This window comes from Epinephelus fuscoguttatus, linkage group LG1, assembly GCF_011397635.1.
Source record: "Epinephelus fuscoguttatus linkage group LG1, E.fuscoguttatus.final_Chr_v1".
In the NCBI taxonomy this organism is placed as follows: Eukaryota; Metazoa; Chordata; class Actinopteri; order Perciformes; family Serranidae; genus Epinephelus; species Epinephelus fuscoguttatus.
The window spans coordinates 39238017-39259095 of record NC_064752.1 but is presented as its reverse complement, the minus strand read 5'-3'; the positions used below and the strand labels follow the sequence as shown (position 1 = coordinate 39259095).

The window sequence follows — 21079 nt, the reverse complement described above, 5'->3', positions numbered from 1 at the left end:
TCACCATGTGTTATCCAATGGGTAAAGAGCATTATATGATATAAATTGGATATTTTACACTAACTATGTTTAACAAAGGCAATCTGAATCTACCAAAAGAATATGTATTATGCAAATGATAACACAAAGTCAGGAAAACAAAAACACTAATCTGAAGTTTAAAATAAATGCTGCCCTTGCCCTGTTCAAATGAGCTGTCACTGCTCTTATATTTGAAAATGATCAGTGAAATGGTTCATGGGAATCGTAGTCAGATTTGTATTTTAATACACCAGAAAATACCTGTCTTTTTAATTGCAACTTAAAACATGTTTCTTTCTTCTTTTTTTCCACTAAACAGTCTGAAAAGTTGAAAAAAATCCAAACTTAAAGTGTGAAAATCTTGTCCTCTGGAAGAACTAGTAATCTACAATAATGGATTTGCTAAGTTGCTAAGTTGTTAAAACATGTTGCCACAAGTGTATTTTTATCTTCTTTGTTTGAATATATCTTCCTCTGGTGGTCACTCCTGAGATTGCAAGGAGAGTTTCCAGGGGGTGTTCTCTTTCAGTGCTTTGGGAGCCATCTCCACAGCTCCTTTCTCTGGGCCAGAGCCCTTGCTATGATCATCTTCCACTTACAAACTGTTCCAACACTGCATTCAAATACTTGTGCACACTATAGTATGCATGTTTGCACACTACTTAAAAACCACCAACTGCATTTCTCACATCTTGTAACATTCCTGAAATGTTTGACATAATGTACAATAAACACATTTAACAGAAGCTTATTCTTCCTGTAAATTTGGTTGTATGTATTTGTTTTTGTATATTTGTATAATGTGATGTATTTATCCTGTTTCTTATGTATGAAATGTGTTTGAAGTTTGGGAATCACTTTGCAGAATGATGTACATGCAGAGTCTGATGTCTTTATATTCATCTGCTGAAGAGCAAACGTTTCTCTGTGCTCTCCTTACATTTCAGTTTAACACCTGGACGTACTTGCAGGACTCTGTGACATCACAACTAGTTTGGAGCCAATCAGGATTGGCCACAAAAGTAACGTGGAAACCATGAGCCTCCAGGGCACAAAGAGAACGGACTTTTCACTGGCACCTGGTCTCCAGCAGTTTGAAACGCTTGAAATAAACAATATTTGCACAGTCAAATATTCTGGATTGTTTTAATGAGGGAGAAGGCGTGTGTGTAATTCTATCATTTACTAAGGTCAAGATGCAAAGTGTTATTCAAAACGGTGTGTTAACATGTCTGGAGGGAATCTTGAAGTTACCTAAGGTATCTTGTTCATCTTCTTACTTTTATTTCATTATACTAACACTTGCAACAAAACCAGGTCCTATGAAGATGAACTTGGTGATGGTTTTCACCTTAACTCATGACTATTGATAAATTGGTGCCAATATACCCTAATCTTGCACATTCTTCCTGGTTTGTGATTCTGCCCACTAAATCTAAAATCCCAGTATGCATGTGGACATTGGCCCACAGTTTCTCTGTACTAAAAATGAATGATAGGCTTGCTTAGCTGTTTGTTCGCTGCACTCTCAGAAAGGTCACCCTTTTGTACCATAAGACCTGGGACTACATCAGAATATTATGGGATTGTGTTTGATCTAATTGAGATTCCAAATGTGAAGTATAAAGCACACCAACATAATGCATCTCTAACATGTCAGCATGTCAGTCTTCAACAGAATCCAGGCAGCATTCTTCTTCCCTTTCCTTCATTAGTTTGAAGGGTGTCAACACTGAGTGGAAACATCCTACAGACATGAGGTGCTTCCTTTGAAGGTCCAAAGTTTGCTTCTTTCAGTGACAAAGTCAGTGTATAACTTCAGCTCTCAGCTGGGTCTCATTTGAATGCTTAATTTTTATGACCAAAATCTAAGAGGAATTCTGTGAATAATAGATCCTTCTGATCCACACTGTGAATTAAAAGACTTGCACATTTCAACATTTATGTTAATAAATCCCAGCCTATGTTTTGTACCAAAAAAGAAGTAATAAATATAAGCAGTTTTCCAATTGTGTGTTTTATATTAATGTACAGTAACTATTCTTTACATCTCAACAACATTATTTTAATAAACTGCCACTAGGCTGCACCAGAGGACTTTAAAAAATGGTGCTCTGAGCCGTCATCTCTTTTATGCAGGGATCTTCATTGTTATAAGGAGCAGTCATATTAGCAGCCACACACTGGGCCCTGGTTATGTTAAATATTAGATATTAATGAATTGTTATTTGAAAAGCATTTACCTTCAAACATAGCCTACCCATAAACACACACAAAACCTCAATGCCAAGTAAACATCTGTTTCCTTATTTCTCAGGATGACCACTGGACAAGTCTGCATGAGAGCAAAGAACCAATGGTAAAAGATAAAATGAATAGCAACTGAGCACAAAATGTAGTCTAAGGTCATTTTGTAACTCAAGTGCCAGAGACTCAGTCCGCAAATATTGTTTTAATTATGATTTAAATAATAATAATAATAATAATTTAATCTAATTTTAAAACTCAATTATTATTATTATTCTTTTACAGAAGAACGGGAAAAAATCAGGGTAAGTGTCGACATACAGCTGTTTCAGAGCTGTGTGACAGAAACAGAATAGTGAATATAGAATTTCACCACCAAATAACTCACTTTATTGTGTAAGAAAAGCAAAAAAAAACCCACATTATTATTCATACAAAAACACTCAGTACTTTTCGATAAACAAATAAAACGATGCATCCAAACGATAATTACACAGTGTTAACGGAGCTCTCTCTGTGGTCACATGACGTAACTGCACCGCTCTACATGACAACATGTCAGGTTGCTAAGTTAGCTAGTTAGCTAGCTGCACTTAGCGGACCAAATGATGTGGCTCAAAGAAAACCCCGGTTTACTACGTGCCAGCGATAAGACGACAACGACTTCAGAGAGATGAACCTATTGTGCCAGATAGTGTGAAGACAGCCTCGGACTCAGACGACAGGAAAACGGTAAGTCGGGCCTTCTGGAGCTAGCATGCTAGCGGCGGTTAATACAGTACGGTAAGCTAATTAGCTAGCGTTAAGTGTTCAGCTTGCAGCATCAGCACCAGACACTGCTGCAGGGGTCAGCGTTACACAACACCCAACAAGTCGACTTAATGTCAGTCTTTATAAGTGTTGTGTCTTTAAAACTTGACACTTAAGCAATGTCCGTGAGCTTTATGCGAAGCTAATAAACATATAATCGGGTGTTAATAACAGAGCTAACGGTAATGTTAGTGCAGCCAGTAACGTTAACGTTCAGACAGACAGGTGGCTAAACGGTGAGTTGTATGCTGCTTATCAACAAGACCTCTGCTTCACTTCACACCTGTAACTTAGTAAGCGGAGGTGATAGGTGGTGTCACTATGAGGAGGGCCATTCGTGCTCTATATAACAGACATAACGTTAGCCTTGCGTACGCACCAGTGTGTTTTCCCTCACCATTATTTTACTTAAATGAGAATATGTAGTCTAACGTCAGTCCTGTGTCCAAGATTTGTAAACACCTTTGCTCCTGTGACAGACCTTTGTCACTGACACACTCTGAAAAACTCAGGTCTGACTAATAACACTAATGCTGGCTCTTTTCCAGTGAGTGTGCAGATGCGCCACGTCAGGAAGCCAGCCTGCTATTTTAATTAGGCTAACCTATATTTTATCAGGAATATTCACACTGATATTCAGCATTTCTTTTACAAGGGAGTCCTGGCCAGGACACCAACATAACAAGTCTCACATAAAAGAGACAAGCAAATTACATTAAACAGTGAATTAGCAGTGTTCAGTACCTGTGTATTCAGTGGTCAAATAGTCTTTTTGTCCAAACAGTCCTTTTTTATACTCTTCCATTCTTAGTAAATAATCTAGTTTAATGATGGTTTAAGGTGAGGGTGATGAGGGTGCAGACAAAAGACAGGTGGGTCTGAGGTGGCCCTTAGGCGATTAAAAACGAATGAGAGCATATGAACATTATATTCCATTTCTGCGAATAGATGCCCCTAAATCCAACACACTAGACCTTCAGAGGCAGTTTGTGTAACATGGCCTTATTATATGCATCCTGAGAAGGGAGACAAATCTATTATTCTAGGCCCTGGACCTGGCGCACTTTAATTCAGTGTAACAAGGAATAATGTCTGGGTCTGAATCCACTCCCTATACCGTGTATCATACTTACTGTCTGTGGTTTTATTTGGGAGTCTGAACTGTATACTGTTGTGCCCTTACAAATCAGTCTGTGATGATATAAAAGTCTCAATTTACTGCAAAATCTTGTCTGTTTTATAGGGAGTTTTACACACAGCACAAAATGTCTGTTATGAACAATTCCTATAGTTTGCCTAGCTATTGATGCAATGATTTGTTTATTGACTTGATTTGGTTTATTTGCTATTGAGAACACCAGTTAATGGCCTGTAACCAATATCTTCTGTGCAGCATTGCCTTCATTTACTGAGCAAAATCCACAAATGAAACAATTTTACTTAAGACTTTTTGCACAAATGTTCTGTAAACAGAAGATTAAGCCGTGTATTTCACATATTGAATTTTCTAGATATAACCAAATACCAGGGATGGGATTCGCCAGAGGCCCCCAATGTGATATTATCATAATACTTAGGTCATGATACAATATTATTGAAGTTTTTAATATTTACCAATATTCTCAGTATTGGAATAACATATATTGCAATTTATTACCTTTTTTTCAACTGCAGATTAAGAAGAAACTTTGTCAACATTTCTTTTATCTTAAAATTTTCAGTCTGTTTATCTCACTTCGGTCATTATTATTGCAGCAAAATGTATCTAGTGGACTGAAAAGCAATTAATTTTATTGTTCTAGTAGGCTACCAAAAATTTAATTTATATTTGCAATATCATTTACATAATTTACAAAAAGATACTTGGCATCCATGTATTTATACAACATTGCCACACAAAATATGCTACTATACTGTATTGATTTTTTCCCACTTACCCCTACCAAATGCTTCTTCTAAGTACATTTCTTTATATTTCATAGCCCCATTTTGCTCGGCTTGATCACCTTACGGGCCTATAAACAGGTTTTTAAAGGAACATTGTATGGCCCACTCACAGGCCTCATCACACCCTTTCCCTGGCTACCTGTGTGGTGGTAAAAGTTGGTGATGTGAAGTGACTTTGGGCATATGAAATGATTAGTATAGTATACTACTAAACTTTAAATGTTTTTTAGCTTTCTAGTAAGAGGCTGACACCTGGGATGCCAAGTGAGAACAGCTGACTAACTGCTAAGCCACACATAAATACCAAAGGCACTCCATGGTCCAGGTTTGGAGTGGGATTTCACTTGTGCCACTGTTACTCATAGTTTGAGGCGCACCATCTCGTCTGCCATATTTCTTTATTAGCACACTCAGTGGAAACAACTTGCACATCCCACACTCATAAGAAGCATCCCTGAAAGATATCTCTCAGCCTTCACACCATTTCCCTCATATCCACCAACACACTGGCATCCCAGTGGACATGAGCGTATGGATCCACCTCAAATGTGTTAAGTGTATTATTGGTTAAGTTGTTCTTGATTAGTGGTTGAGTGAAGAGATTTATTTGTAGTCGCTATATTAGCTCACTTTCATATAATTGTTAATATTTGATGCACATACGTCACATTTGTCATGAAGAACACCTTCTCACTCACCAGCTTGTTATCAAGAGCTTCCTATAAACAATGCCAAGTGGTGTCAGGCTCCAGCAGGACGGACTGCTCAACGGATTGGATAGGCTTCTTTCCGGCTGCAATGTTGGCAGCACTTCAGCCAGTATCATACTAGATTTTAGTGCCATATTAGTTTGTAACAAGACGTGTGGATTACAGTGTAAAAGAAGTCCAAAAACAGTTGTCAATGGAAAAAGACAGGCTCTAACTTTACACCATCAATTATTCATAGACTACAGAAGCCTCACACTTAAAAGGAGTGGCACAGTGACAAAAATGTGACCTGCCTCTGAAGTTATAACAGATGTTTTTCCATAACATTTTGTCACCTACTGTACATACAAAGTCTTTTTTTAGATTGAATAATAGAAAGTACTGTCCTGGCATTAACTAACCTATTCCTACTTTACGTACCAAAAATACTTTCAGGTGGTTTGACTGATTCTTAAATGCCTACATAAGAGCTCAAGGACAACATATAACATAGTATTTTTTTTACTTGTGGCTGATACTACAATATGTGACTTACCTTGTTAGTAAATATAGTAGCACTTTTAAATGATTTGGTGATTGATTTTCAGAATAAGTGTAAATGTGAGTATACCTATTTGTATGTTAAATTTAAGACACAGTAGATTAGTTTGTTGATTTTGAAGAAAAATTAAATCATTGGTTTGCTAATTTTCTCTGTATATTCCCAAGTAAACATTTAAAGTATAAATTGATAAAATGTTCAGACTCATTATTGTGAAAACAGGTACCCCTCTTAAGGTTTTTCCAAAATATTCTTTGTTCAGCAAAACAATATTTCAAGGCATACTGTAGATGTCACAGTAGCACAGGAGTATACAAAATAGAATTACTGGTGGCTGACTTTCCATTATCTGCCTTGGTTTCACGGTCCTGCTATTCTGTGTGTGCTGGCTCTCTGTCACACTGTCATGGCTCACTGGGACACTTGAGTAGAGCAGAGCTGTCATTAATGTTATTAGTAGCACCTGTGTTTTTCCTACTATGACATGTCAGCATGTCTGCTGTGAAAGAGGCCCATTTAAAATGAAGTTTTAAAAGTACTTGTATCAGTTGGTGTATGTAATATTTGGTGTTACATTAAGTGAATTGTTTAAAGTTTAAAAAACAAAATGATGTGTGCAACTAACTAAATACACATTTCTGTGATGTGTCACATAATTAACATTTAACATCAGATCCTGCTCAGAACTCATTTTCTGGTTACAGATTGAAACATGGTAAAATTTATTGTGTTGGATGAAATCAGATTCAAAGCACAGTGCAGAATATGGTAACACATGGATGGCTTTGGGGTGAATGTGACAACCATCATAGGACATTTTTTATGGGTGGCAGGGCCTCTGGTGTGCCACAAGGCATGACATGTTTTTGACCTACAAAGGCGGGCATGACAGAAATAGTTGGGGAACCATTGCTCTAAACAATATGAGGAAGGATAATAAAAGGTTTGAAAATTAAAAAATCCATTCAGCTTTTTGAAAAGTTGTGTCTATGCTGTCAGTTTAATGCCGGCCTTACACCAAACAATTTTTCAAGCGATTTAATTTTGGCAGACAAATTTCCAGTGGTGTGCACTCATGTTATCTCAATTGTTTGATGTAAGGTAGACATAAAACTCAGTCCGAGCTGTCTTAGATTAGTCTTTTTCCTGTCTGATTGTTCTGACAAAAATATGCATATTTTATGTTATCCCAAGTTTTCAGTCTTGGCTCATGGAAATAGTGAAGTTCAATGACGTGATCATTGTCAACAACCAATAGCTACACTCTCTCCAGCACCAAACAAGAAGCAGTAAACTAGGTAGACAGTAAACATAGAGGGTAGAGGCAATAATGTTAACAAGTCCCAGTTCTCTTGTGCTCTGGAGAATGAGGAAAAACTGTTGACTTATGGAGTGAACAAGGGTTGGTGTTTTAGCTGGTGTGTATCTGATTCACCTGCTGGCACTTATTTTAGTGAGAAATCTAAATTTTTACCTTTCATTCTAACGGTCTCTTCCTAACCAACAGAGGTTGGTGCGAGTTGAGGCGACAAAATCCAAAATGTAAATTTTTTATCTGTAGGGAATGTATTGATGCTGAATTGGCAAAAATACAGTCAACATATGACCTTTTATCCTGTGTTTCTACAGTTATGTGTTTTTGTGGACATGTCAGGAAATGTTAATATGTCATATTCCTTGAAAGGAGTTTGGAGTTATATTTTTCACCGGAAGCAGCCCAAGGAATAATCTCAAAAGGCTTTTCAAAGTTCTCTGGTGTATGGTAGGCATTAGAAGCATTTTATATTAAACAAGCCAAACTTTGCCTCTTATACACCCCTTACTCTTTGATTAAGCCGTCCTACTTGACTTTATCAAAGAGGAAGGAAAAACAAAAGGTCAAGGAATCAAAAAGTTAGCATGTGAGGTGCAGCGACCCTGCTCAATTGTTAATGAACCACAGTAAGGAGCTGTAAAGGTGCTGAGTTTCACTCCTGCAACACCAGTTAGCACAAGTGATGAGGCCCATTAGAGCTTTGGGTGTAACGTGAGAAACATTTGGTCCCAGGAGTTAAGCTGACACTCTGAGAGGTGTGTGTGACACAACTCTGATATCAGGCTACATAAATCAGATGTGCAAGTCAAGAAGTACTGCCCTGTAGTTGCACAGTAGCATGTGGATGTGTTAATTTGAATAATTGATATGTGTGGCATCAGCCCAATGAAATAGGAGTGATTTCGCCTAATCTCTTATATGCAGTTTAATATATTCTAAATGGTTAGTCAAAACCTATTGAATTGGAGATCTGTCTGCTTTGTGTGGGTGCTGCTGAAGTCAGTGTGGTTTGTAAGTCAGCACTTTGGATCGCGGATGTGCTCCTAGCTCCCACTGTTGTCTCCAGGCCCTGCCCACCTGCTCCCAGAGGTGCAGTGGTCAGACTGACACATGAGCTGCTGACATGGTGGCTCACTTTGCACATTTCCCTCTCTCCCCTGGGTTGTCTTGCCAGGCAACGCAGCTCCTCACGCTCCTCATATCTCATTTGTGTGCGCACCTTTTCACTGTTTGCGTTATCAGCACAACCAAAGCTTCTGCGAGCTGTTTTTCTTTTCAATTTTTTATTTTTTTCATCAGCCTTTGACACACAATGTTTATTCACACATTTCAGCCCGTGCCATGGCAGCTGGTGTCAGCATACTGAGTGACCTGCCTTACTCCATGAGTGGAGCTCGCAGTGGAGAGATCAGCACAGAAATGGAGACAGGTAGGAGAGCTCTGCCACACAAAAACAACACAAGAAAGCTGATTGATTTTTGTATTTTTTTTATTTTGCAAACAAAAGCACATGACTGTAGACTTGAAATGGTTTGATTCCATGTAGATAAATTGTCTTTTTATATCATGTTGAAGTGCTGAAGAAGATATGAATTATAAATCAGACAAGATTTTTTTTTAATGTTGGCTCACAGGGTGACAATTTGCAGGTCAGCTCTAGCATCGGGACAAAACTTTCAGATGAACAAAAGTGATTTATTTATCATTAGAAGATGTTTTTCATGTAGCTGGTTTACTGTAAATTGGAATGTAAGATGGTTATACAGTAGTATACTTCAGACTTGATCACGGGCACAGTAGATTAATTATCTGACAAGGATTGATACTAAAGTATGTTATGATATCCTTACAGGTCCATCCACGCTATTTACATCAGTGTTAGAAAACACCAGTATCTTTTTAGTAGTAATGCTGTTTATCAGTGTTTTGTTAATAAGCCATCTGTCATCAGGGATGTCACAGGTGTTGTGAAGCATTGTCAGGTCTCTTAAAAACACATAAACATGTCAGTATGGGCTACCCTGATAGGGATTCATGAAGCAAGTGTATTCTCTGCAATTTTTTTACATATGGCTTCAATAATTAATACCTATATGATATACTCTGAGCTGAAGTTATACTTTTGACAATGTGTCTCCTCTGGAGCGAATTTCTTGGTTTTGAAAAGCATTATGCAAAATAAATCTGTGCTTTTTTAAATTTACCAAATATTAACTCAATAAAGAAAAAGGGAAAAGAAAACTTGATCATAGTAAACTGTTTTATATAATTGAAAATCAATTAACAACCTAAACTACCAACTATGTAACAGTAAGTTATGTAAGTAATGAGTGTAAGTGATGAAAACAGTTGGTTACAACCTAAAATAAATGAACATTATAAATGACTTAGTTGTATGTTTTTATAATAATACTGTAGGCCACATAGAGAAAGCCGTTTTTGTGGGACTTGGTTACAGAACTGACACTTGGATTTAGCATTTTCCTTCTTCACCACACTTAATGGGATATTCTATAAATATAAATCTATTTGTCAGCTGTAGCTAAGTGATATTTCCCTTTTTGTCCAAATTTTGTCCACAATTTTTACATTTTTCCAGTCTTAATTTCAGAGGAAAAATAGTGTTCCTCGGGTCCTGATTATATGACTATAAGCCAAATTCAAGAAGAGAGGTAGAAACAGAAAAGAAACAAATGGCTGATTTTCAGTGGAATAGATTTTGTGTCCAGTCATCTAAAGGTTTCTGCTGCAGCCCTCTCTCATCTTTGCTGTTTGTTAGTCTGCCTGCTGCTCCCACACACTGAGAGCCAGCAGTATCATTTCACCTTTTGGCTTCAGTTTGATGGAGGACTGGCTGCTGAATGCTCGAGCAGACTTAAAGCACAATGTCAGTATTATAGTTAAATAGTATTGTCTTAAACCAGGTGATACAAGTTGGAACATTGTTACAGCACTTTTGTTATTAATGAAACAAAAGAAGTATACAAAAATATATGTATTTTTTAAATAAGGCTGTGATATTTTAAAATGTATGTGCCCCATGAAACAACCTAGTATATCCAGCTGGTTCCAGTTTTAAAACTGAATGCCATCAGACAAAATCAATAAGAATTTGTTGCTACATAGATTGTTGGTATTTTCTCTTTGTGATTTGCTAATAGAAAAAGGTGAACTCATTCTGAAAATAATCTACAAATGTATTTCTAGAAAAATGCTAGCATGTTTAAAAGGATGTGTCATATTAATATGGTGTTATTCAATCAAATGTCTGATCCCTGTGCGATTAGTGTTATGTAAACCACTTCGCTGTTGAGAGTTAAGTCGTACATGCTCTGTGTCTAGGGCTGTACACCACCAGATGCGTGGCCTTTTAAGTAAGCAAGTACAGCATTTTCCTCTTTCATTTACAAGCTGCCTGCCTCAGATCAATGTGGTGTGTGTGTGTGTGTGTGTGTATGTGTGTGTGCGCGCAACATTCGCCCCCATCTACCTCCCACTGACGACTTTGGAGATGGTTGTCATGGTGACACTTCAAATGCTGCTGATGAACTGATGGGTTGTATTTGCCTCTCTTTGCCAACGGGTCATTGTCATGTGATGATTCACCATAGGCACTGAGCTGTGGAGCTTTTGTTAGTAAAGAGACTCTCGCAGTGCAGGCAGCAGCACAGTCCGCACTCTGAGATGCAGCGGCACCGAGGACGCCACTCTGTAAGCGGGGAGATGATGGGCAGCATGAGGAGGCACAGCCGCAGGCACTCAGCCTCGGACGTCCTGCTGAAGGTCCTGCAGCGCAGACGCAACTCTGCCCTTGAGAGCCTCTCCTCCTCCTTCCACCGAGTCATGGTGGCTGTCAGCGTGAACCAGCCTCAGCCTCCCATCGAATACAGGATCAGGAGATGTAACGGCACTGGAGAAATATGACTTGACAAGGAAAGCATGCACTCAGCACTAATGAGTCTTGTCAAATTGTTCTTATGTTTCTTTTTTTTCCCTGTTTTTTCTGTAGCCAATACTAGGGTCCCCACAGCAAAGTACACCAAGATGGGGGAGACCTTGAGGCATGTCATCCCTGGTCACATGCAGTGCTCCATGGCCTGTGGAGGGAAAGCCTGTAAATATGAGAACCCCTCTCGCTGGAGTGATGAGGAGCAAGCCGTCAAAGGACTCTATTCGTCCTGGTACATTTGCCAGTCTTACCACTAGCTTTCACACAGACCTCAGTGTTAATGTACTTTACCTCTCAGTGCTGTGCTCGATCTGTGCGGGTCACTGAAGTCCACATCAATAATTACATAAAAAAGCCAATACATTTGTTCTTGTCTTGTTTTGCAGTATGATCTGGTGGTAAAATGGAATCATTGAACAAGGGAGAGCTTTAGTTTAACTGCATCAGTGTGTTTGCAGGGTCATTTAATATCTCTTTTTCTTAGGGTCTTTAAAGCTGTGTTTAACTTGCTAAACAGTCCTAATTCAATTTAATTTTTTATGATTTTGCTGTATATACCACACCTCCCCCTAACTTGTCATATTCTCCACTTACAGGATTACTGACAACTTGCTAGCTATGGCAAGGCCTTCCACTGAAATCATAGAGAAATATAATATAATTGAACAGTTTCAAAGGTACAGTAGTCTCCCTGTTTCATCCCTCATTTGGTTTATTTGATTCTTTATTAACATTTAGATTAACAGTGAAATGGAGGTTGGTTGTTGTCAGTGCTCACGTGCAGTGCTGTGATGTCATGTTGTGTTGATTTGTGGTGATCTGTACGCTGACACAGACCTGTTGCTGTGCTCAGGTGTGGTTTGAAGACCATTATTAACTTGCAGCGGCCTGGAGAACACGCCAGCTGTGGCAACCCACTGGAGCAGGAGAGCGGTTTCACGTATCGACCTGAAACCTTCATGGAGGCAGGCGGTGAGTCTCTATATCCACTCTCAGCAACACATACTGAAGAATCCCTTAACACAGGACACAAACCAATAAACATATCAAGTTGTAGTTCAGAAATACAGATCAGGTGATTTTGACTGTAATAAACATGAACTAAATGAAGGAATGTGTTCTGAAGATGAATGTGATGGGAATGATCTGATACAGTTATAGGGACATGCTCACAATACATTGTATTTCACAAGAAGCCTGAACATCTAAGAGTAATATTTAGACCTACATCCTGCTACATGTAACTGTTGTTTATGTAAGTGGTAACTGTCAAAACTCGAGGAAAAGAAGTTCTGCACTTTTGCAGCTTAATTACAACAATTAAAATGTAGCAAAAAGCGCTAGCTAGCTAACAACTATCCATAAACTAACACAGACACATGGATGCTTTACATTAATGAACTACAAGCAAGATTTTAGCATCTTCACCGTTCCCTCACCCAAACACAGCGTCAAGTGGTTGAATCAGTGAGAAGCTTGTTGTGCTGTATGATCCAGCTTCCACTGTTACAGGGGACAGCTTACTGACGTAGTCACACTGTGGGAGGAGTAGAGCTTATCTTTGCATTTTGGAGCAACAGATGCATTTACAACTTTCCAACATGTGGCTAAAGTGCGTTTTGATCATATTTCTGTCAGCTGTGAAGTGTAGTGGCCTGAGGGTGTTTACATTATTGATTGCTGTCTGAGTGGACGTTACTAGCGATGTTTCCTGGCAACCAGTTTTCATTGCTTCATTCATTCAAACCTGTATTTATGACTTGGGGAATCATTTGATGTAGACCTTCATTTTCACATTTGCCGAGCATGAACAAAGACATCAAACAAACAAACAATCAATAAGAAAAGCAATTAAAATAAGTTAAAACAGGGGTGACCTGTAGCTCACCTGGTAGAGTGTGCGCCTCAGATAGGCTGAGTCCTTGCAGCGGTCTGTGTGTCTTCTCCCTTCTTTCTGCCCCCCCCCAATCCTGTCATTCTCAAGTTGTCCTATAATAAAAAAGGCAAAAGCCTGGACAATAATCTTTAAAAAAAAAAAAAAGGTAAAACATTCAATCAATCAATAAGTAAACCAGTTAAAATGGAAATACAATCACACAAACAAAATCAGTTAAACAGTAACAAGCTGATAGTGGTTATTAAGTATAAGCCCAAAGCATCTAAGGGACATAATGATGTTCAGTGTTAGGTCATGTTGCAACAGATTACACGAGTCTGCTGCAGTAATTCTTAAAGCGGTCTTTCCATGATCCCTCATGGCATGAGGTACCTGACGAACCAGCCAGTCACTGGAGCTCTTTCCACATTATTTTGTACAAGACAGAGAGGTCACTGACTAGAGTATAGTGATAGAAAATGAGTCTCTATGGAAGACATTTCATTTGTATTTTATAATTGTACATCAGAATGTGCAGCAGTAAGCAGGTATTTGGTGAGGGATGAAGGTAGATTTAACATTTTCCCCAGACCATCAATGTTTATGTTTTGCCCCTCATCAAGAATGGATGTGACCCCTAGTAACCAAGTCATTAACAAGGGATTCCACATATGTTATGTCTTTGGAGGGTGACAGTCTTGATTCTCCTTCCTAACAAGCTCTCCTGAGATCTTTACCCAAGTAACCTCATCAAAGCATCAGCTGCATTTTCAGTGGTGCTTTCTGTCATTTGACACTCGGTAAAGACTGCAGTACGTAAACAATGGCTTGTTATTTTGCTGTACATCTTTATCATGCAGTCCCTCAGTGTAGACATTTCATCAAAAAAAAAAAAAAGAAATCCAGCTCTGTAGCCCCTTTCAGACATGATGCTCTTTATGTAAATATAATGGCAATTTAATATGACAGTTTCATGTCTGAATAAGCACTGAGTTAGAGCTATGATTTGGCCCCAGAAAAATCAGGCCTGACCCAACATGGACCCACGTAGTTTCTGTCCAAGCCTCTCCGAGCCCAAACCATAACAGTAATTTCTGGCCCAAGCCAGATTAAAAACCTCCATTTCCATTGTAAATGTGTTTAGTATAAAAACATTTATTACAGGCCAAGGTCAGCTTACGGTTTTTCAGTGCACTATAGACATTTTTGACACAAACTCCAGCATACTCCTTCTCCTGATGTTCAGCACTGCCCAAAAACTGTCAGATGCCATATATATTATATAGAGATTATATAAAATTTATCCTCATTAATGAGAGGCAGGAGTTGGGATGGGTTAATGCCAGCACAGTCCTTACATTACACAGACTTAAAGGTATGCACTTATCCATTAAAGTCTGTTTCCAGGTGTTGGAGAGCTCTACAGCATATGTGAAACAAGTAAAAGAAAGCCATTAGTGTGTCCAGAGGGAGCTGTGTGAAGTCTGATTATGTCACTTGAATTGGCATCAGTTGGGGCTGAAGACTACAAGTTTTAAAAGTAAAAAACAGAGGAACATTATAAAAGAAAAAAGACAGTATCTCTGCTTCTGTTGCATCAATTTTGATTCTTTTTACTGATCATCATGAGCCTGACCATGGTATAGGAAAGCAGCGCTACACTGGAGGGGTACTCTTTTAATGTCAAACCCACTTAATCTTTTAATAGATAGATTAACTCAACAGTGTTCCGTTTTATAATGTCTAAAAAAAGACTTAAGTAGATACTATGAGCTCTGAATTTTCTGGCTTTGTGTATTTCAGTTTATTACTACAACTTTGGGTGGAAGGATTATGGCGTGGCATCCCTGACTACAATCCTTGACATGGTGAAAGTCATGTCATTTGCTGTCCAGGAGGGGAAAATGGCGGTCCACTGCCATGCCGGTCTTGGAAGAACAGGTTTGTAACACTGGCAATTTGGCATTGCTTAAATCCGAATCGCTTATAAAATAATAGGTTTGTATTTTCTTTTATTTTTCATCATGTAGGTGTGTTGTTGGCTTGTTACTTGGTTTTCACGTCCCGGATGAGCGCTGACCAAGCCATCCTGTTTGTGCGAGCCAAGAGACCCAACTCCATCCAGACCCGAGGCCAGCTGCTGTGCGTCAGGGAGTTCGCCCAGTTCCTAGTTCCTCTCCGAAGCGTCTTCTCCTGTGCAGAACCCAAAGCAAGTGCTGTCACCTTGTCCCAGTATCTTACTCGGCAGCGCCACCTGCTGCACGGCTACGAGGCTCGACAGATGAAGAACGTGCCAAAGATCGTCCAGCTGGTGTGCAGGCTCCTCGTCAACATTGCCGCCAATAGACAGGTGATGATCGAGGAGGAGTGGTTGGAGATCCCTGACCTCACAGCTGAGGTGGAGAAGACCGTGTCCCAGCAGGCCCTTCAGCAGCTCGGAAAGGAGATGAGGGGGAAGGGGATTCCTATTCCACCTTGTTCATCTAATCCTCTCAGTCCAACTGCTCTGCAGTCCAGACCTCTTCATGATCAACCTCTTGTCAGTGATAATGAGCTGGACCCTCTATGGAGGCAGCAGAATGTAGAAAGCCCTCTGCCGTCCTCCCTGTCCAACAACAGGAGCCTCAGTTACAGTGACTCGGTCCTTGACAAACTTGGATCACAGCATTTAGGAGACCTGAAGAGCAACAAACCAATAAACTACCTGATCAAACATTCTTTGTCTCACAACAGCCTTACAGTCTCAGTCCCTCCCAGATTTTATGACCTCTCTCCTCAGGACATTATCCACAGGATTCAGGACCCCAATACAGACGCAAAGCAAAACAGGGGATCCCCCTCATCAAAAAAGCAACTATACAGGGGGCATCAGAGTTTGTCTTTAGATCTGTCAGAGCAGAGAAGAAGATCTCACTGTAACACCTCCCTGCCGGCCTTATCAAACAAGAGCAAACTGGTAACCAGTGAGGAGCAGCTCGGTGTGGATGTGTCAGCAGGTGATGCACCCAGAGAGATTCCCTTCATTACCCTCCAGTCTGAGCTCTCCCCAGAGAGCAGGCGCCTGCTGGTGGCCAGAGCTCTGGCCATGGATCTGACAGACAAGGATTCTACCTTGAAGGTCTCAATGTGGCAGGTAGCGTACCCCATCAAATACTCTCAAATATTCCATGTAGTAACATGCAGTGATACAAAAATACTCCTGTAAAACCATAACATGTTGTATAGACACTCCTATTTTTATATGAATTAGACACACATGATATAATGTGTTTAACAGTGAACTTTGGAAGTGCTGGCAGGTGAATTATTTTACTGTTGGACACGGCCGGGCGAGCAGTTTCCCCCTAAGCTAAGCAAACTGGCTGCTGTTTCTTGTTTCATATACATAACAGACAGACATAATAGTGTATCTATCCCCTCATGTAATTCTCAGAAAGAAAGCGAATAAGCATTTGTCCTAAAATTTTAAGCTATTCCTTTATTGCCAATAAATCATTTCTTCATATAGATATATTGATGAGACTACCAGCTTCTGTTTGTCATGTCTGCTGGTGTGCTACCATGTCAGATTTCATGGGGTACCTGTTGCATTCCTTTAAAGAAATACTTTACCCCTCAAATAATCATTTGTATATCAATTACTCACCCTGTGTTATGTTAAATTCATGAAGAAAACTGTTTGTCACTCATGCCTCTAGTGAATGAAGAGTCCAAAAACTGAATTTGATGAAATTATTGATGAAGTCATAGGCATCCGTGTTAAACAACAGCAAAACTATATAAAAACATCTGTTTACAACTCTCATACAACATGTGCACTATAATCAAAGTCTCATTGTTCAAACTGTATACTCAGTACTTCTCAAACAGACAGCCTTTTCTGTGGAATTTAAAAACTTCGGACAGTAATTTAAGCTTGCTGAACATGGGTGCTGTTGGTCTTCAACTACCTAGATCAGTTTGTTTGTTATTTTTTGACTTTGGTGTTTTAAAGGATTAGTTCAGATTCAGCAAAGTCACACAGTAACACGAACTGACTGACTGAGGCAGCGGTAGCCCAGCAGCTTTAAAGAGAGCATAAGCTCTCTTAGACATAAGCCCTATCCTATTCCTATTTTGGTTGCACAGTGGTTCATGCACTTCCTTTGTGCTGTAAATCGAGCCTTCCTTTTCCCAAGAGATCATATCCAGTGGCAGACTGAGTTGCAGGGAATGGTAGAGAACCAATCTAAACACCGATGGTGTCATTATTCTTAAGCTATCACATTGTGCAACCGACATGTACTTCATAATGATAAGTTAGAGCAAAAAATAATACTTTAATGACATCATAATTAACTCAGAGATGTTTTCCTACAATGACATCACTTACTGTTGCACACCAGGTTCCTTATATCATGCAAGCTGTCTTTAAGTGTCTGGTCATGTCTGAATAAAGCTGTAAGGAGCATTTAGGTAAGTCAACAGTATCTGAGTTCCAAAAGCTATTTTATTTCATGACAGGCAGCAGTGTTACATATCCCATGTCTGAAAAAGGCTAAAGTAAAACTGGTGATCACATCTGCCAGTCACAGGAGGTCACTTAATCTAGAGCTGCAAAAGAGGCACTCCCTCTTTTCACTGAGCCATGTGGCATGGCTCAGCTCTTCAGCTAATGTTCTGAGTAAAAAATATCTTTTCCACAGTTCAGTGTGTGTTATGTAAGTTCATGTAGTGCAGCATAAATTCAGAGCTACCATGTATCACATCCCCTTATAGACTGTGCTCATTGTTCATTAATGAACAGACAGATCCATAACTTGAGGACATTTTCAGTCCGTTGTTCTCCCTGATGTAAAGCTGCATTTCTTGCCTAGTGAAGCTTCATTTCAATCAGTGTATCGTCAGAGTGCTGTTTGTTGTGATGTGCAGACGGAGCTGAACTCCAGAGAGGGAGCGTGGGAGAGGCTGTGTATGGAGAGAGATCCTGTGGTCCTGTCCAGTCTGATGTGGTCGTGGCTGGAGCAGCTCAAGGATCCAGTCATCAGCAGTGAGGATGTAAAAGCACTCAGTGAGAAGAATGTAAACCCACAGAATGCCCTCGACTCACTGGAAAAGGTAGCTGGGTTACGTATCTGCCACACCATCCATCTCTGAAGCAAACAGTAATAACAGACACTGACACTGTGTAACAAAGAGTCCAGTAACACTGTAAAACTAATTATAATCCTGGTGATTTGTATATTTAAATGCTGTTTTAATTGTGGGTGGCACTTTTTTGATGAACAAGCCCATATTGATGCTTTTTAATGCACTGTGGCACCTTATTGACATGCAAAGTACAAAAAAATGTATCACTTTATTGTCATTGCGAATTAGAAAATGGTTGACAGCGACGTCACTACTAGTTATGACTCCTATATTTAAAGCAGTTTGAATCCAAGGCCATCACTTGACTTGTCATTGGACTGTCTTTTAATCATATGATGTGACACTGTCATTGCTTTTATAAGAAGTGTGAAAATGTTGCCATGTAATCTGATAGCATGGTACATCCTTCTCCTTCCTGCTGCCAGGACCACAGACTCACTTTGCTGTGTATCCTTGACTGTGCTGCTCATCTCCTGCCAACACCTGAAGAAGTGGAGACTAGTTTTCTCAACCAGTTAATAAAAGTGTTTACGAAGGTGAGTATTAACAAACAATTTATACTTAGTGTATTATAACGTGTTTTATGTGCAGGAATTATGTCAATCAGATGCTCCATCAGTTGATTGGCTGTTTGAGATCAACTGATATAGCTGGGATGTGAGCTCACCTTGACATTGTGTCCTGCCTGAAGCAACACTATGCTCAATTTTTCTTTTTTTCTTCAGATTGACCCTGCCGCGGAGAAGAACGAGTCTTTATACAAGACACTGAAAGCAATCCTGACTCCCATTCTCCATGAGCTGTGTGACAAAGCTGTGGAGGAGAATGAAGACTCCTGATGCAGCCTCAACAGGACCAGCCTGACAAGAGGAAGACTTACAAATGGGGTTCCACTCGCATTTTTTGGGCATTACTGTATTTAAAGCCAGTTCTTTGCATCAGATACTGCTGAGATCTGCCAATCTGTAGTCTTTCTAGATATTTGAAGACCATGTAAAGTGGTTTAGCATTTAATTTTTTCCTTTAAAGCTCTTAATAGACTCTAAGCACTGCCATTCTCTCTGTTAATGTGCCACTGTGCTCACTTTGAACGCATTTGTTTGTCATCCGTTGTATTGTAATATTTCCGAGGGACTAGATGTTGCTTTTATTACAGAACTGTTAGCTAGCAGGAAAATGACTGAGAAACGTTCTCATGATGTTGATGTAATGTTATTTAAATGTGTAACTCAGCTTTCAAAGCTGTTATTTCTTATTTAAACCAAAATATGTTTTTACACTGTGCAGATGCTACGATGTGTCTTATTTATTCCGATCTTTGAAATGCAGCAGTTAGTTTAATGACTATAGCCTGATGACAAGTTGTGAGGTTGCTTTGTTTATGTAGAATGTCAAGTGTTTTCCTAGAGTCAAAAGCAAACTGTGGCCACTGTTACGGCAATGCAAATTCGACAGGCCACAGTGCATTTGCTTTTTCAATCAATTTTTATCTTAATACTGTGTGTACCAAAAACCTCTCACTGCACTGTTCTGTTGTACATGCATTTGTCGAACATCAATCTGCCTCCACTGTTGCATCTAGCAAAATGCTGTCTGCCTCAACTCAAATGGCCTCTGCTTGGACTCTGTCATGCTGCTGTGTGTAACCTCGCCTTGCCTGTGTGTGTGTGCGCGTGTGTGTGTGTGTGTAGTCGTTGAGACGAGTCAGTGGCCACCTCTCACCTCATATATGGGTACAGTGTAATGTAGATCTGCTGACACTCATGAATGTGGAGCACTGATGATCATAATAATGATATGAAGGACGTGAGACGTCGTACTGTGGCGAATTTTCAATAAGCACTATTTTTTCATTGTTACAACGGCCTACTTCTTACAAAATTAAACACAACTTACTGCAAGCTATGTGAAGAGTGTGTGTGAGTCTTTATGGAGGTCTATCACTTACCACCTGCAGCTGAACGTACAACTCAGGCAGAAAGGAAAGTGTGCCCCCTGGTGTTGACACAGTAGTCAAACATCCAAACCCATTTCATTTCAAACAGGTATTGACTGTGTGAACATAATAAATAAAAAAATATTATTATTAACTATTATATAATATTAAAAATAAATAATAAAAGAAATCCAACATCCTTTAACAAATACTGTCAAGAGGAGGAGTTGAACACCTTATTATTAACTGCAGGAAATATCAAAGAAAGGGGATCTTGTATAAGAAAGCAAATCACAAATCAAGCTGGCGGCTTTTTCTGCACATGGATATATTTACACTGCTCAAAGAAATTAACGCAACTCTTAATGGTCACAGTGTAACAGGATAACAACTCAGTTAAACTTCAGGAATGGCAATCTGTCCATTCAGGAAGCACAAGTGATTGTGAATCAGTTTCACCTGCTTTGATGCAAATAAAAGTGACAGCAGGTGCAATGTAGAGGCAAAAGCAAGACAACTCCCATAAAGGGAATGGTTTTACATGTGGTGGCCACAGACAGTTGATCTCTCCTTATCCTTCCTTATCTATCCTTCCTT

The 21079-nt window shown here is 39.4% G+C and overlaps 1 protein-coding gene across 1 annotated transcript; it reads left to right on the top strand.

Moving 5' to 3' along the window:
• Positions 1-2777: 2777 nt before the first annotated feature.
• ptpdc1a (protein tyrosine phosphatase domain containing 1a) lies at positions 2778-20443 on the top strand. The gene is made up of 10 exons (XM_049584152.1): positions 2778-3000; positions 8925-9020; positions 11601-11772; positions 12137-12217; positions 12394-12512; positions 15220-15357; positions 15447-16549; positions 18328-18513; positions 18972-19082; positions 19272-20443. Exons 2-10 carry the CDS (start codon positions 8933-8935, stop codon positions 19383-19385), a joined length of 2112 nt encoding a protein of 703 aa, XP_049440109.1. The 5' UTR covers positions 2778-3000; positions 8925-8932; the 3' UTR covers positions 19386-20443.
• Positions 20444-21079: the final 636 nt, after the last annotated feature.